This window comes from Microcebus murinus, chromosome 20, assembly GCF_040939455.1.
Source record: "Microcebus murinus isolate Inina chromosome 20, M.murinus_Inina_mat1.0, whole genome shotgun sequence".
Taxonomy (NCBI): domain Eukaryota; kingdom Metazoa; phylum Chordata; class Mammalia; order Primates; family Cheirogaleidae; genus Microcebus; species Microcebus murinus.
The window spans coordinates 2,579,102-2,597,887 of record NC_134123.1 but is presented as its reverse complement, the minus strand read 5'-3'; the positions used below and the strand labels follow the sequence as shown (position 1 = coordinate 2,597,887).

At 35.3% G+C, this 18,786-nt stretch overlaps 1 protein-coding gene across 3 annotated transcripts in view; it reads left to right on the top strand.

Annotated features, from left to right (window-relative positions):
• ITFG1 (integrin alpha FG-GAP repeat containing 1) overlaps nt 1–18,786 on the top strand; it is a 305,254-nt gene that overhangs the window by 79,546 nt on the left and 206,922 nt on the right. For all 3 annotated transcript variants that reach the window (XM_012773847.3, XM_075995608.1, XM_075995609.1), the window contains exon 8: nt 5,356–5,437. In XM_012773847.3, the coding sequence (XP_012629301.2) occupies nt 5,356–5,437 (82 nt within the window). The remainder of the gene's footprint in view (nt 1–5,355; nt 5,438–18,786) is intronic.

The window sequence follows — 18,786 nt, the reverse complement described above, 5'->3', positions numbered from 1 at the left end:
ATCAGGGGACATTTATGGAAACTCTAGCAATCTGTTAAGTAAATCGATGGCCTGAAGGTGTGATTTAAGCTTTGCCTTGCATAGCCTTAGGTCTGTTAATGATTTCATATCTTATTGTTACAAAGACTATCTCCAAAAGAGAGGGGACATGACAGGTGTTTCTGACTTTCCTTCTCATGGCTGGCAACTCAGCTTTAGGGTTTTTCTGGGGTCCCCTTGGCCAAGAAGGGGTCCATTCAGCTAGCTGGAATGCTTACAATTTTATTTTAGTTCACACATGTCATCTTACTCTAAGTCTAGGACTCTTTCCACCAGATCATTTTCTCAATATATGTTCAGAATGAAAAAGAGTATTGATAACATGTTTATTATCAATTGACAATAATGTAATTGTCTTCCTACATAGCAGCTACATAGCAGCTTCATCTTTGAGAATAAACAAGTCATGCTCTACTTTCAAACGTGTTATCTAATGAGAATAACAACATATTTGGTGTAGTTCATTATGTCATTTTCATCAAATACTAAATATGTAAGTGACATTAATCTGAATGGAAATTAAGTTATAGAGGTTCATATGGCCAAGCAAAGTAAAGAATAAGTAATGATAATGATGGGAAATTTTTCTAACTAAAGCATTGTCTTCTTCCCCAACAATTCATAGGCATGTATCCTACATGCTTTCACTATGGCAAGCATATATTCGCCTTCTCCGGCAACTGTTTAATAGAAGAGGGTATTGCTCTTCTGTTGACCCTGACTGTGAATGTGGCAGTCAGGTAACATTGGAGGCTGTTACCTGAGAAGTGCTTAATGGTCTTGATGGCGATAACTCATGCAGTTATACCTATATATTTCTAGATACATTTACCAAAATTCACAGACCTTCAGTGGGGCAATTTGTTTGATTAAATCAGTATGAGTTCATAATCAGCTTTATCTCATATGAGGCTCATGTATTTTAAGAGAGACTTTCCATTCATTAAAAAATCATTGTATCCAATGTATTGGCAGTGCTGAGATCTTTCTAAGATGCAAAAACACTTGACACTTCAGTTAGGAATTTGGCAATTTGACATATCTCTTATGCAATTTCAGGTTCTAGGTAAGACTCGAGGGGAACCATAAGGTTTAATGCACTTATGTAAATAAGATGTCTTTAGAAAAATCATTTGAAAAGCATATCAGATACATTAATAATGGGAGATAAAACATGTTTCTGCATGTGGGTAACAGAGTGTCAGAATAGCTAGGAAATCACCTGTCGCAAGACATGTCTTAATCACTTATGGTCTTCTTGCATTTGGTTTTTGTGCTTTTTTTCTTTTATAGCAGTGCCTTTGTGAAAGTCAGCAGTGATTTCTTTTTTTTTTTTTTTTAATTTCAGAATATTATGGGGGACAAACATTTTGGTTACATGTAATGCCTTTGCCTCACTCAAGCCGTGGTTACAAGCATGTCCTTCCCCCATACAGTGTGCTTCACCTCCATTAGTTGTGAGTTCACCCCTCCCCACTCCCCACCTGACTGGCACCCAATGAATATTACTACCATGTGAGCACCTTAGTGTTGATCAGTTAGTAGTACCAATTTGATGATGAGTACATATGGTGCTTGTTTTTCCATTCTTATGCCACCTCACTTCAAAGGATGGGCTCTAGCTCCACCCAGGATAATATAAGAGGTGCTAGTTCACCATTGTTTTTTGTAGTTGAGTAGTATTCCGTGGTATATATATATGTCACATTTTATTAATCCACTCATGTGTTTATAGACACTTGGGTTGTTTCCAATATCTTTGCAATTGTGAATTGTGTTGTCATAAATATTTGAGTGCAGATGTCTTTATTATAGAATGTCTTTTTTTCCTAGGTAGATGCCTAGTAGTAGAGTTGCTGGATCAAATGGTATTTCTATTTTTAGCTATTTGAGCTATCTCCAAATTACTTTCCACAGGGGTTGTACTAATTTGCAGTCCCACCAGCAGTGTAAGAGTTTTTCAGTCTCTCCACATCCATGCCAGCATTTGTTGTTTGGGGACTTTTTGATAAAGGCTGTTCTCATTGGAGTTAGGAGATACCTCATTATGATTTTGACTTGCATTTCCCTATTGATTAGAGATGTTGAGCACTTTTGTATGTTTGCTGGCCATTATACCATCTTCTTTTTAAAAGTTTCTGTTCATGTCCTTTGCCCATTTATTGATGAGGTTGTTTGATTTTTTTCTTGTTGATTTTCTTAAGTTCTATAGATTCTTGTTATCAGCCCTTTATCGCATATGTACAATGCAAATATTTTCTCCCATTCTGTAGGTTGTCTGTTTGCTATAATGATAGTTTCCTTGTCAGCAGTGATTTCTTAAGAAACTGACTTGCAAATTAAGATATTATGAGATATACATTTGGTCTTTGTCTCCATTTCCTGGCATATAGCTCCTAAAATCCTTGGAATTTTTAAAGTAATGTCTTTTTATATGCTGAAGAGTTGGCTGATGGTTGGGAGCCCCTGTATAGCTTCAGGATGGAGGGTGGTCACCAGAAAGACCAAGACATAATTAGAGGGTTGGGACTTTCAGCCCCAGCTCCCAACCTCCTAGGAGGGAGAAGGGCTGAAGGTTAAGGTAATCACCAATTGCCAGTGATTTAATCAATCATGTCTACATAAGGACGCCTTCATAAATCCCCAAAAGAACAGGGTTATGGGGGCTTCCTTGTAGTTGAACATGTGGAGGTTCCTGAAGGGTGATGAGCCAAAAGGCATGGAAGCTTCATGCCCTTTCCCCCATACCTCTCCCCCTGTGTCTCTTCATCTGTCTTTTGTAATAACTTTTATAATAAACTGTAAATATAAGTGCTTCCCTGAGTTCTGTGAGCTGCTCCAGCAAATTAATTATTAATAAACTCAAAGAGGGTGTCATGGGAACCCCAATTTGAATCTGGTCTGTCAGAAGTTCTAGAGGCCCAAACTTGTGACTGGTTTCTGAAAGGGCAGTTTTGGGGACTGAATCCTCAACTTGTGGGATCTGACACTATCTTCAGGTAAGTAGTGCTGGAATTGAATTAGAGGACACCCAGTGGGTGTCTGCTGCAGAAGTGACTGCTTATTGGTGGTGGGGAGAAACCCTTAGGTGGTGTCCAGTCTATAGAAACAGATACTAAAAGGCAGTTTTAGTCAATAGGTCTAGCAACTATAAAAAAATTTACATTTCCTTTTTGGGCTCTTTTCAGGTGGTTGTGAAAAAACAGTCCCAGCAGGTTGCCATTAGCCAGGTGGAGAAGGAGCAGAACTGATTAAATTTGCTCACAAGACCCACCTTCCTTTCAGAAATCCCCCACATTTGGTCACAGAAATCATCTTTCTATATTGATAGTTGTTATGGTGTAAGAGCAGAGATAAAAAACAGTTCTTATTTTTCCACTCAGGTTTCCAGTATCCTTAAAGGAATAAAGATGCAAAACTCATTTTAAAATATACAGATATCCTGTATAGAGTGTTGTGGAAACCACAAGGGAATTTTGGCCTATGTCCAGTTGCTCACGGCACAAAGATCCAATTATTGAGAAAATGAAGATTGCCAAGAAGAAGGGAATTTTTTAATACATCTTGTCAGGAGAACTGGGAGAAACTGCCTCAAATCCCTCTCCCTGACAAATGGAGATCTTGGGCTTTTAAAGGAGGGGCCATGTGTCTTGGGGCAGTAGTGTAATTAACTGGGGCTGCATGCATTTGGGCAGGTTGTGGGGGATGGTGAGTCATGGTGGCAGGGAGTGTGCTCAGAGACCTTCAGAATCTCAGCCCCTTTGTCTTGCAGAAAATCCACCATTTCTGGAAACAACTCAAAAGTTCAAGGAATTAGTGTTAACGAAAAAAAGCCAAGCTGTGTAAAATAATTTTAAAGAGATTTATTCTTAGCCAAATTTGAGGATCGTTACCCAGAGCCACCCCCAAGAAGCCTTGAGCAAGTGGACTCGCTGTGGCTGGGTTATAGTTTGGTTTTATACATTTCTGGGAGACATGGGTTATAGGTAACGTCGTAAATCTATACATGGAAGGCATATATTGGTTTGGCCCGAAAAGGTGGGCCATCTCAAAGCAGGAGCTTACAGGTTATAGGTGGGTTTAAAGATTCTTTGGCTTATAATTGGTTAAAGACATGAAGCTTTGTCTAAAGGCTTGGAATGGAGCTGTTTATCAGCGATAAGCCACCAGATATGTATTTGTTGTATAATTTGAGGACCTGTAGGTTTGTCTTACATACCCTTAGGGCTGTTAATGGGTTACAAAGATGTCCCCAAAGAGGGAGGGGGGCATGATGAGGCATGTCTGATCTCCCTCCTTCTGGCAGGCAGTTTAGTTTTAGGATATTCCTTTGGCCAAGAGGGATTCCACTCAGTCAGTGGCGGGTGAGCCTTAAGATTTTATTTTAGTTATTAGTTAAGGGAGAGGATTATAAAAAACATAGGGTTCATTGAAATTTGTTCATAGAACCAGTTACAAGAGTATATAGAAATCAGAGTCAGTAGATCAAATAGTGAATAGAGATGTCAGTGATAAGAAAAGAACTGTGTATAAAATTGAGAGCTCAAAATTCTAAATTCATTGTTTTGATTTACTTTTCTTGCGTAGTAATCTAAAATTATAGAAAGGAAAGGCAATAATTGAAAGAAATGCATATTATTTTTGGAAGTGAGATGTGCACTGTTTTATTTTGGGAAAAGAGTAACTAAAACACAGGCTCTCTAATGAGTTCTCCTTGCCCGTTTAGTTTAGCTACCTCTGCCTAGTACATGGCAGCTGTTGTAATCCTTTGCTTCCCTTCTCGCTAATACATGAACTTAACTTGATGGTGAATTGGTCCTTTAAGGATCAGTGGGATTCTTGTCTCATTTAGTATCTTTTCTTAATTGTTCCCAACAGAATCTTCTTCTCTTGAAATCTGTAAAACATAGTGCCTTTGCTGCTTACTTGTACCACTTATGTGTTACAATAAAAAATTCTATCTTTTTTATTTATATCCTATCTCCCAACTGGACTTGTTGCTCTTTTAAGGTGGGAACTAGTTTTTGTCCACAATACTTGAAATTATTAGTGTCTGAAATTATGATGATGATTTGGTAAGAGATATTATACCAGAATTGACATCAAGGAAGGCACTCCAAATTTACATCTTCTTCAACTCACAGCAGTTCCTTTTGTTTCATAATAAAAGCTAAACAGGAGATTGGAATAATTTTTGTGCAATACAACAAAAGCCTTAAATTATTTATTTCCCTGGTTCAGTAAAAATGCTTTGTTTCACACTTGACAAATAAGTGGATTATAATGGTCTAATTCAAAGTCTTCTGCATTTAATAGGATGGAAACTTCTCTGTCAGTAGCGTATTGGAAAAACCTCAAAATATGTTGGTGGTTGGACAGTCAGCATTTGCAGACTTTGGTAAGATTGCTTTTGCTTTCAAATTCTTCCCCTTTCTGTCTTAGTCATACTAATTCCTTATAGCAGAAAATAACTTTGGTGTCTTCAGAACTATTATAGCTTCAAAAGATGCCTATTTTAGTGTTATACATGGCATGTGGTCAGTTCCTTAATAACATAAGGAGGAACTTATGGTTTGTGTGTTTAAAAATAGTTTGAACTTAATCCTGTTTGCAGCAGTAACATGCAAACCAAAGATGTCTACTGAGGCTTCTCTAAAGAATACCAGGTGCTAGTTACCATGAATTCTTCATGTCTATCCAACAAATGAAACAAATAGAATTGAAAGAGTTAGTCTGACCTCTTATAACCAATATTTAAAAAAAATTATTTATGTCTTAATTCCAAAGAAGAACAGCATTTATTATGAATTCCCCAAAGAAAACATGTGCATTTCTGTTTTCCATAGGATTCCACACAGTTAATCAAGTTCACATTGGTTAAGAACTTCCAAAGCATATGTGGCTCTTTTCATCATTCGTCAGGGTTACTGTTGAAAGGATTTTTATATTAGATGGGAAAGTAGTCTAGGTGACCACTACCTAAAAGATGTCCAAAGTTCATTCTCATCCTGCTGTTCCTTCATTCTACCAGCAAACAGTTCAGTCTTTCCTCAAAATGTAGATAAGCTATCACCATGTCCAGAGATTTCAGTTTCCTCATTTATAAAATGAAAATGACAATACTATCTACTTCAAAAGACTACTGTGAAAGCACAGTGAGTAAAGCACAGTGTCGGGCTTATAGCAACAGAACAAGAAATTATAGTTTGAACCAGGTGCAGTGGTACATGCCTATAGTCCCAGCCACTCAGGAGGTTTAGGCACAAGGACCACTTGATCCTAGAAGTTCAAGTCCAGCCTGGGCAACATAGCGAGACCTATACGTAAAAAAAGCAAAAAGAAAAATTATAGTTTGAGTCTTTTTATTTGATTTACTTGTTTTTGATGCTGCTGCACTTTACTCAGTTGACTAAATCAACTCACTGTTCAGTTTCATAGAGATGTATCCCCAGGCAGCTAAAACAGAAGTTGTGGCAGTATTATATAATAGAAACTTTAACATGAATTTCTATGTTGTACTGTATTTTAGCTTTACTACATTGAATATCACTTTAGTTTTAAGTGTATTTCTTGTGCTTGGTTTACAGTTTTTGATGCAAATAATCAAGTGATAGAATACATGAAATTAGTTTTTGAAATTTGGTGACTGACTTGGTTAGCCGGATTAATAATGGATTCCTTTGCAAGTCTCTCTTTGTATATATTCTCTATACAAAAGAATGTATATATGTAATATATAATTCTCAGGGGGTTCACAGACCTCTCTCACCACATTAACACTTGATTAAGAACGTCCAAATTAAAGTTATTTATTTTATGATTGTATTTATGTCATAAAATACCTTGCTTTTAACAAAATATTAATGGCTTTACATTAAATTTTTTTTAAGATTTTACTGAACATAGACATCTACATGTTAGTGTTTTTAAGATATGCAGAATATAGGATATAGTCAAATTAAGAAACATAACTATTTCTTTCATTTTTAATAACTTTGGGCAGTTTATCAAAAAACCTCTTTTAATGTACCAGTAAATTTTTAATAAATATTCCACATTGCCTTTTTAAGTGTTCATCTATTGTTAGTTGAATATTGTCAGAAAAACAAGACTATCAATGAGTCCAAAAATATGAATATTAGCATATCCAGAACATGCATTTTCCTATGAAAAGTGTACATTTGAATACATCTGTGAATTGCATCCTGCCCTCCACCTTCAATTCCACCCAGGCAAGAGAAGTGACAGCCAGCTAGGCAGTCAGCATGATTTCAGAGATTTACCGTTCAGCTGGTAAAGAAAGCACATGCTTGAATATATAATATAGGTGACAAGAAGAAGCCTGTACCAAAGAGGAGTGTTTAAGTGGCTTCCATCTCACTTAAGTTGTCTAACAAAAAAAGACCAGAAAGAAATATATTAAAAAGATAATAGTTGTGTGAAAGTCAGATGATGAGTTATCTTATTCCCCATTTTCTAAATTTTTCTGTGGTTAAATTAATTTAATATGTTAATTTAATGATGAAAAAGTAAATTATAGAAAGTTAATAGTCAACAATGGTAAGAAAGAAACCGAACTATGTATGCCCATTACATTTTTTTTAAAGTGTTAGAATTTTTGTCATAGAACTTCTAAGTTCATGTATTAATAAAATCAATCCTATCTTCTGAGTGGGCATGAAAAACTCCTTTAGAAAAGATCATGTAGTTTCATAGGTTCTTTAACTGCTACAAATTAAATGCAAAAATTAGACCTGTATTGTGCTTAAAATATTCTGCTGAACACCACATAAGAAAGCAGAGATTTTAAAGGTAAGGTCCTTGCTTTTAAGAAATTTGGAGCCTAGTTGGGAAGACAAAAGACAAATATGTAAAAAATAAATGCAAGAATAAAGCAACAAATAACTGTCACAATATAAGATAAACCAAAATTTCATTGTTAGTTATTTAATGCATAGAAAAAGTACACATCATTCTAAGCTGAGAAAGAGCAGGAAAGCTTTCTGGAGGAGATGGGCTTTCAGACTGGACTTGGAAATAACTCCAAAGTTTGACTAAAAATATGTGAAGGCATGAAAATGACATGGTTAGTGACTAGTAAATAAACCAGTTTGGCTTGAGTTTCTGTAAGATTGTGGAAACATAAATGGTCTGTGAACACATTGGATTATCAAATGAATAACAAATGAACAAATGTTGATTTTATTTTGTAGAAGTGATGTGAAGTAGTAGAACAATTTTAATCATCTTTTTAATACCTTTTTTATTGACTTCAGAAAGTAAAGTTGAACAAAATCTTCTGATCTAGTGGGATATGTATAAGGTAATGTTTTTTGAGCATGAAATAGGCATTCGGGGGAGGATTATTAGAATCTCTGAGGTACCTGAGATTTTGATATCAAAAGAGAGGCAGATTTTTAAAGTTTTAAAATACTGTATTTTCCAGGGATAGAACCCGCTAAGGAGATAGGTCAGGGCATGAGGTGGTGAGAACTGGAACTAGAACTACATCAATAAATGGAGGAAGAGGTGTGAGAAAATTGGCAAAGAAAAAAATCAGTAAATTTGCTGATTGGTTTGACACTAGAGAGTATGAAAATAAAATAAAAAATTGACTCTAACTGACCTAAAGAATGATGATACTATTCCTAAAAATAGATAAACCAGGAGAGGGAGCTGGATTGAATTCTAAGATACTTTAGAGTCATTATGTTAATCATGTTGGTAAGAAAACAAAGCTGGAGCATTTCACAGACCTGAGCTGAGAAATAAAACCAAAACAGTTTTGAGAATCCTCCAAGAGCAAAGAGATCAAGACCTGAATGATCTCTCCAAAGAAGAAGGTTTAAAAAAGAGTCACAGAGGGCTAAGGAGGAAATAAAAGGAGTGCTTAAAAGGTGCTCAGAAACTATTGACAGATATTAAAATGTGATGCAAAGGATGACCAAGAAAAGGCCTTTAGAGTTACAGTTTAATAGGACATTAGTGGCCCAAAAGTTACCATTTACAGAGTTCTCAGAGCAGCCCCTGAGCCATAGAAATCACCTAATGAATAGTGGCTACTATTGGTAAATGTCACATGAGGTGCTGTGCCCTACCCTTACGCTTGCAAGATCTGCAGCCCATAAATGCTTCTACTAGTTAAGCAGTCATCAAGGAATGTTTATCTACTAGAACAGCAGTTCCCAATCTTTTTGGCACCGGGGACTGATTTGATGGAAGACACTTTTTCCACAGACCAGTGGGTGGAGGAATGGTTTGGGGATGATTCAAGCACATTACATTTATTGTGCACTTTATTTCTATTTTATTACATTGTAATATATTATGAAATAATTATACAACTCACCATGATGCAGAATCTAATGCCACCGCTGATCTGACAGGAGGCGGGGCTCAGGCAGTGATGCGAGCAGTGGGGAGCAGCTGTAAACACAGGAGAAGCTTTGCTTGCTCACCCACCACTCACCACTCTCCTCCTTCTGTGCGGCCCAGTGAAGATGTGTTTTGTGTCTTGCCCTACTACTATGTCATCCTTTTATATATGTTAGAGTTGAGTCTTTTTCTAGGTAGACTCCAAATATTAAATTCTAGAGTTTCCATAAATAAGGTGGTATCTCTTTATTAAAATTATATAGGACAAAGAAGTCAATAGAAATAAAGTATTTTTTTACCAAAAAAATGTTACATAGGACCAGACTTAGAGAAAACATGTATTAATTTTTTGTGTAATATAGATGTAGTGGAAATAAATAAACTACAAAACTAAAGGGAAAACAGAAAACTTGTACAGAATGTCAGCATTTTCTTTAGATTGAATCATTTTGAATCTCATATAAATTTATATATCCAAATCTAATGCTAACTCTTGTGTATCTAATCATAACAAAGAGATCACACTTTATTCTTCAAGTAAAGGAAGAATATTGTATGTGATGGTGAAGCCTTGGAAATCTCAGTCGGGTCTCCCTGATAATCCTATAAAAAATACAGGAGCAAAAGAAAGGGGAAAAGTTTGTCATCCATGAAAGTTATTAACATATTAGAAAATCTTGAACAACTTAAAGATTTTGTCATTGATGGTTGACACTAAATCTAATTCAATTGAATATACCCAGTGCCTAGCATAATAGATAATCAACGACTTTATTAAAGTGAAGGAGAATGGGGCCAGGTGCAGTGACTGACACCTGTAATCCTAGCACTCTGGGTGGCCCAGGCAGGAGGTTTGCTTGAGGTCACAATTTGGAGACCAGCCTGAACAATAGCAAGACCCCTTCTCTACAAAAAAAAGAAAAATCAGCCAGGCATGGTGGCGCATTCCTGTAGTCCCAGCTCCTTGGGAGGCTGAGGCAAGAGGATCCCTTAAGCCCAGGAGTTTGAGGTTGCAGTGAGCTATAATGATGCCACTGCATAAAAGCTGGGGCCATAGAGCAAGACTCTGTCTCAAAAAAAAAAAGTGAAGGAGAAATGACAGGGAAACTCCACAATAAAGTTGTTTTAGGAAGTCTTTTTAATGATCAGTAAAAATTCAAGTGTTAACACCAAATTAACCATGGTAAAGCAGAAATGCGTAGTTTGAAATGTCTATGGCAATTGTACTCCCCTTGTTTTGCAATTAGGTGTATTCAAAAACAAATTATTCTGACAAATTAAAATTGGTTATTGTTAAGCACTTGCTCTGGAAATAAAAATAAATCAGATGAGCTTGATCTGGAAATAAAAGTAAAGCAGCTGAGCCATGTATGACAATTTAAACTTTATATTTAGTCTGAATACTAATTGGTAATTGAATGTTCATATTCTCTCTTATAAATGAATTTTAAGAATCAAATTCCCTCCAGTAGGTAATGATTATACTATAAAGGAGGCTGGATAGAAGAAAGCCTGGATGTTGTGCTTTCTGGACTCAGTCTTATTATATGAGTCATTTAAGGTTGCCTTTTCTTCCAAAGTCTTAATTTAATAATGTATTTTTTTGTTAATTTGTTTCTTACAGTTAAAAATTGGCACTCTTTTGTTAAGTAGCCTTATTATTTTCATTAAAAAGGGACACTGACTCCAATTGAGAGTCATCAATAAGAAAGAAAATGTTTGCGGTTTCAGATACTCTGTATAAAACTTACTACGATGTCACTGTCATCACCAGTCAACATTTATCCAGTAAATACAAATATATGCTACCTCAATTTGTATAGTATGAACAAATTAGATGTAAGTGCTGGGTTTATGGAACTTGAAATATAATACTTTTTTTCTTTGAATGAATTGTGTGGTACAGACATATCAGTTCAAATATTCAATTTATGTTTTAAATTTGTGTAGCAATCAGTTTTTCTTCCATTTATTCTCCTTCCTGTTTTATAGTAAAATATTTATATTCTGTACAAGGTTTTGACTAATATATTCAAAAAAATAATTTTTGAGTGCCTACTGTTTAGACTGGCCAAGCATGAGGCATATAACACCCTACTCTCATGGAGTTTAAATTCTATTCTGAGAAGAAAGGCAAAAACAAGTAAATTAGTAAGGAATTTTTAGAAAGTGGTAAGAGCTTTGAGGAAATTTAACATAGTGCTATAATAGGAGGTGAGAAAAGTATTTTAGGTAGCTGGTTAGAGGTTACATTTTTTTGATCCAAGACTTGAATGAAGTTGTAGGAGATCTTGGGGGAGGGTGCTGCATGCATAGGGAACATCAAAGTGAAGGAACATAAAGAAGGCAGGCACTTGGCCAGGTCTTGTAGGGTTTTGTGGAATAAGGTAAGGAGTTTGAGTTCTATTCTAAATGCAATTGGATGCTTCAAGGAGATTAATTAAGAGGATATACAATTAACCAGGCTAAAGCTATGATGACTTGGACCAGGGCAATCACCAGGAAATGGACAGTAGTAGTCTTATTTAGGATGTATTGCAAAATAAAGTTGACAGGACATGCTGATGGGTTAAATGTTGGAGGGAAGAGAAAAAGAAGAATAACTTCTAGGTTTTTGACTTGAACAACTGTCTTGATGGAAGTGCCATTAAAGGAGATAGGAAAGGAGTGGAAGGAGGAACTTCAGGATTCTGGTAATTAATAGTTCTTTTGAGGGCATGTTAAGTTTGAGATGTCTATTAGAGACCAAAACGAAATACAAATTGAAGATACAAGCTCTGAACAGACAGAGTTGGATATAAGCATACCCTTATTTAACTGCCTACTAGAAGATAGATAATGGATAAATGAAAGAGTACATGTCAGGAGCATCTTCCCCTTCTTCCTAACACTATAAATGTAAATGTACTGCAGCCACATTGGCCTCCTTGGTGTCCTTCGAACTGTTCCTCCTGATGGCCTTTGTCCTTGCTCATCTCTCTGCATGGAATTCTCTTCCTCCAGATATACCTCAGGCTTACTTCCTCTCTACCTTATGGTTTTGCTGAAATGTCACCCACTTCTGGAGGTTTTCCCTGACCACTCTATTTAAAAGTATAAACCGAGCATCCCTGACCCCGCTTTCCCACTTTAATTTTCTCTATAGCATTTATAACTGTCTGATGTAGTATGCATGCTACTCCTATGCACTCACTGGAATGTACTCCACTGATGTATTTTGTCCACTGTTAACAATCCTCATGCCCGTAGCAGTGCCAGTCACATTATAAATACTAATGAATAATTTTGAATGAATTATTTAATTAAATGAAAAATACTCTAATGGATTTAATTGGGTATTAAGATTCAGTATTAATATCGAATACTTAATTTAAAAATATTATAATTGGTTGTTGAATCCAAATTTAGGACATCTTAAGTACCTTCAACCATAATCTTAACTCAAAACTTCTGAGCATCATTCATATGATGAAGACTGATACATCATTACTTTTGCTTATTTTGATTAAAGTTAAGTGATAGAACTAAAAATTATTCTGAATCTCTAAAATAGATGGGTGCTGATTTTAGTAGGAGACATTCTAGATTCTCATAAGCTATAATTTTTAGTATTCATATTTCCATTTTTATAATTAATGAATTATGACCAGTGGACAGAACATGCATTATCCACAGTATCACAGTATTTATTATTGTTTAATATTTAAGTAGAAAACTGTAATTGCATAGTTTCTTAGTATCCTTTTGTATTTTTATAGTGCCAATTTTGTTTTCATATGTTCTAAGTCATAGTAACCAGTTTAAATGGTTCTCCCTCTAACCTGCTGGACCTATATCTCCCTCAGCCTGCCCTGACCTTGTCCCACCAAAAACAGACAGTGCTATTATAAACTTGTGGTAAAATGGAAATCTTTTATGTGCACACATTGCCATACAACATCTAAAGTGGTTAGATGTTCTTAAAGTATTCTGATATTTGCAGTACTCTTTCAAACAAGTAACAAATCCAATTCATTACTATTTCCTTTTCATTCCATGTCACTGTAGTGATGCAGTGCAGTAGTTGCCATAGCAAAAGTGATTAGTCACTAAGTTTCTACTGTGTAGCAAAAGCTTCTGTCAGGCATCTGTCTTGGTGAGTCATGGATGCAGATGTAATTCTGATAAATATTTTGAATGCTTTTTGATTGCAATTGAAAATTTATATAAAAATCATAAAATTGCTTCTTCATATTCTTGATTTTATACATATTCAGCATTTAAAGCAGACTAGGTTATATTAGTCTGTCTCACACTCTGTATCCTTAAACACTGTACACCCCTTCTTCTTCAGCAGTGGTTTTTCAATATGTGATCACCTTCTTTGATGGTCACCAACAGTTACCCACTGGTATGCACTATTTGGTTCTTTACCGTGTATTATAATAATGAATCTTTTCCTTCTCCTCCTTGCATTTGCTGATATAAATTTCTTTTAAATTTTTTAAACTTTTAATTGATAAATAGTAATTATACATATTTAGGGGGTATAATGTCATGTTTTCAATACATATATACATTGCCTCATGATCAAATCAGGGTAATTAAAAAACCCATCACCTCAAACATTTATTATTTCTTTGTAGTGAGAACAATCAAAATTCTTTTAAATATCTAATTTGAAATATCCAATACCTTATTGTTAACTATAGTCACCTTACTGTGCAGTAGAACACAAAAACTTATTCCACCCATCTAACTGTAACTTTGTACCATTTGACCAAGTTCATCTAACTGTAACTCTGTGCCAGTTGACCAAGTTCTTCCCAGTCTATCCTCTCTGCTACCCTTCCTAGCCTCTGATAACCACTATTCTACTTTGCATCTATGAGGTCAACTTTTCTAGATTCCACATATGAGTGAGATCATGCAGTGTTTATTTTTCTTCATCTAGTGTATTTCTCTTAACATAATACCCTTCACATTCATCTTTGTTGCTGTCAGTACGGGCTTTAATTCCTTTTTATGGCTAAATGATAGTCCATTATATATAGATACCACATTTTCATTATCTACTTGTACATCGGTGGAAACTTAGGTTGTTTCCATATATTCGCTATTATGAATAGTGCTAAATAAACATGGGGATGCAGATATCTCTTGAAATACTGATTTCATTTATTTTGGCTATACACCTAGTAGTGAGATTGCTGGATCATATGGTAATTTTCTTGGTAATTTTTTGAGTAACCTCCATATTGTTTTTCATAATGGCCGTACTAATTTACTTTCAACCAACATTTTGTAAGGGCTCCTTATTCTTCACATCCTCACCAACACCTGCTATCATTTGTCTTTTTCCCAATGGCTGTTCTAACTGGAGTGAGATGATATCTCATTGTAATTTTGACTTGTATTTTCTTGATGATTAGTGATGTTGAGCATTTTTATTCATATATTTATTGGCCATTTATATGTCTTCTTTTGAGAAATGTCTATTCAGGGATTTTCCCCATTTTTGTCTGCTTCATTCCACTATTTTATTTCATTTTTTAATTTTATTATTATTTTTTTAATTTCAGAGTATTAAAGGGGAACAAACGCTTTGGTTACATAAATTGTCTTTACACCGCCAAAGTCAGAGGTACAAGTATGCCCATACCCTAAACAGCATACACTGCACCTGTTAGATGTAAATTTACCCATCCTCCCCTGCCCCCCACCTTCAACCTGCTTGACACCCTATGAATGTTACTTCCCATATGTGCATAGTAGTGTTGATTGATTAGTATGAATTTAACGGTGAGTACATGTGGTGTTTGTTTTTCCATTCTTGTGACACTTCACTTAGAAGAATGGGCTCCAGCTCTATCCAGGATAATACAATAGGTAGTTCACCAGTTTTATTTAATAGTTGAGTAGAGTACTTCATGGTATACATGTACCACATTTTATTAAGCCATGCATGTATTTCTGGGCCCTTGGTTTCCACGTCTTTGCAATTTGGAATTGTGCTGTTAAAAACATTCGAGTGCAGATGTCTTTTTTATATAATGTCTTTTTTTCCTTTGAGTAGATACCCAGTAGGGAGATTGCTGGATCAAATGGTAGTTCTACTTTTAGTTCCTTGAGGTATCACCATACTCGATTCCATAGAGGTGTTGTCCTAGTGTGCAGTCCCACCAGCAGTGTAGGAGTGTTCCTCTCTCTCTGGATCCACGCCAGTATTTATTGTTTGGGGACTTTCTGATAAAAGCCATGCTCACTGGAGTTAAGTGATGTCTTGTTGTAATTTTGATTTTACATATCACTGATGATTAGCGATATTGAGTATTTTTTCTTATGTTTGATGGCCATTAGTCTATCTTCTTTTGAAAAGTTTCTGTTCATGTCCTTTACCCACGTTTTAATTGGGTTGTTTGATTTTTTCCTTGCTAATTTTCCTGAGTTCTATGTAGATTATACTTATCAGCTCTTTATTGGATATATAGCATAAAAATATTTTCTCCCATTCTGTAGGTTATCCATTTGCTCTAATGATAGTTTCCTTGGCTGTGCAGAAGCTTTTTAATTTAATCAGCTCTCATTTATTTTTGTTGTTGCTGTGATTGCTTTTGGAGTATTCATAAATTCTTTGCCTAGGCCAATGTCTACAAGAGTTTTTCCAACATTTTCTTCCAGAATTCTTACGGTTTCATGCCTTTAGGTTTAAGTCTGTTACCCATTGTGAGTTGATTTTTGTGAGAGGTTCAGATTCTGCTTCAGTCTTCTACATGTACCTATACAGTTTTACCAGCACCATTTATTAAATAGGGATTCTTTTCCCCAGTGTATATTTTTGTCTGCTTTGTCAAAGATCAGATGGCTATATGAGGATGATTTTATATCTGGGTTCTCAATCCTGTTCCATTGGCTGATGTCTCTGTTCCTGTGACAGTAAGTACAAAGCTGTTTTGGTTACCATAGCCTTGTAGTATAGCTTGAAGTCTGCCAAATTGATGCATCCCAAATTATTCTTTTTGCTTAAGGTTGCTTTGGCTATACAGGGTCCTCTCTGGTTCCATACAAAGGATAGAATTCTTTTTACTAGGTCTTTGAAAAGTGATGTTGGTATTTTAATATTAGTAGGTATTGCATTGAATCTGTCGATCACTTTGGGTAGTAGAGACATTTTAACAATGTTGATTCTGCTGATCCATGAGCATGGAAATAGTTTTCCATCTATTTACATCCTCTATTATTTTCTTGCTCAGTGTTTTGTAGTTCTCCCTGTAGAGGTCTTTCACCTCCTTAGTTAAATATATTCCTAGGTATTTTATTTTCTCTTTTGCTATTGTGAAAGGTATTGAATCTTTGATTTGGTTCTCAGTTTGGCTGTCATTAGTGTATATGGATGCTACAGATTTGTGTACATTGATTTTGTAACCTGAGATTCTGCTAGATTTATTTATTTATTCCAGTAGTCTCTTAGCAGAATCTTTGGGGTTTTCTAAATGTAAGATCATATCATCAGCAAAGTGCGATAGTTTGACCTCTTCTGCCTGCCTTTGGATGTCCTTGATTTCCTTCTCCTGTCTGATTGCTCTGGATAGAACTTACAGCACTATGTTAAATAGAAGTGGTGGTAGAAGGCAACCTTGTCAGATTCCAGTTCTAAACAAGAATGCTTTCAATTTTTACCTGTTCAGTATGATGTTGCCTGTGGGTTTCTTATATGTGGTGGCTTTTATCATTCTAAGGTAAGTCCTATCTATGCCTATTTTGTTAAGCATTCTTACCATAAAAGGGTGCTGAATTTTGTCGATTGCTGATTGCTTTTTCTGAGCCTATTGAGATGATCATATAGTCTCTGTTTTTATTTCTGTTCATGTGGTGAATTACATTTATAGATTTGCATATGTTGAATAATCCCTGTATCTATGGGTTGAAGCCATTTGATCATGATGGATGATTTTTTTGAGGAGCAGCTGAAATTAATTTGCTAGGATTTTATTGAGAGTTTTTGCATGTATATTCATTCATAAGGGATATTGATCTATAGTTTTCCTTTTTTATCGAGTCCTTTCCTGGTTTGGGTATCAGGGTGATGTTGTTTCGTATAACGTGTTGGGGAGGATTCCTTCCTTCTCAATGTTGTGGAATAATTTTTGCAGGATAGGCACCAGTTCTTCCTCATATATTTGGTAAAATTAGAGTGTGAAGCCACCTGGTCCAGGCCTTTTTTTATAGGAAGACTTTTTATTGCTGTTTTGATTTTGGTACTTGATATTAGTCTGTTCAGGAATTCCATTTTCTTCCTGATTGAGCCTTGGTAGGCTGTTTCTAAGAATTTGTCCATTTCCTCCATGTTTTCAAGTTTATGTGCATATAGATTTTTATAATATTCATAGATGATGTTTTTTTATTTGTGTGATATCAGTTATAATTCCTCTTTTTTCATTCCTGGTTGAGTTTATTAGAGTCCTTTCTTTCCTACTTCTGGTTATTCTAGCAAAAGGCATGTCAATTTTGTTTACCTTTTCAAAGAACCAACTTTTTGTTTCATTAATGTTCCATATAGTTTTTTATTATCAATTTCATATAGTTCTGCTCTGATCTTGGTTATATCTTTTCTTCTGCTAGGATTGGGATTGTTTGCTCATCCTTTTCCAGTTCTTTGAGACAATTCATAACGTGATTGATTGGTGATCTTTCATTCTTTTGGATGTAGGCATTTATGGCTTTGAATTTTCCTCTCAGGACTGCTTTAGCTGTCTCCCACAGATTTTGATAACTGGTGTCCCCTTTATCATTTAGTTCAAAGAATCTTTTGATTTCCATTTTAATTTCCTTCTTGACCTGACTATCATTCAGCAGTAGGTTGTTTAGTTTCTATGACTTTGTGTAGAGATGAGAGTTTCTATTGGAGTTGATTTTCTAATTTTATTCCACTGAGGTCTGAAAGGATACATGGTGAAATTTCTATTTTTAACAATTTGTTGAGACATGTTTTATGGCCTAGAATATGGTCAGTCTTACAGAATGTCCTATGAACTGATGAGAACATATATTCAGTGGTATTTGGGCAGAATGTTCTGTAAATATCTGTTAGGCCTATTTCTTCTAGAGTTCTGTATGAGTCCATTGTTACTTTTGTTTATTTTCTATTTGGTGGGTCTGTCCTGTTCTGTCAGAGGGTTATTGAAATCCTGGTTATTATGGTGCTGGCATTTATCATTTTGTTTAGATCAAGTAGGATTTGTTTTATGAATCTGGGTACACCTGTATTGGATGCATAGATATTTAGGATTGTTATGTGTTTTTGTTGAATTGTTCCCATTACCATTATATAATGACCATCTTTGTCATTCGTTATTTTTGTTGATTTGAAAATCAACAAAGTTATCTGATGTA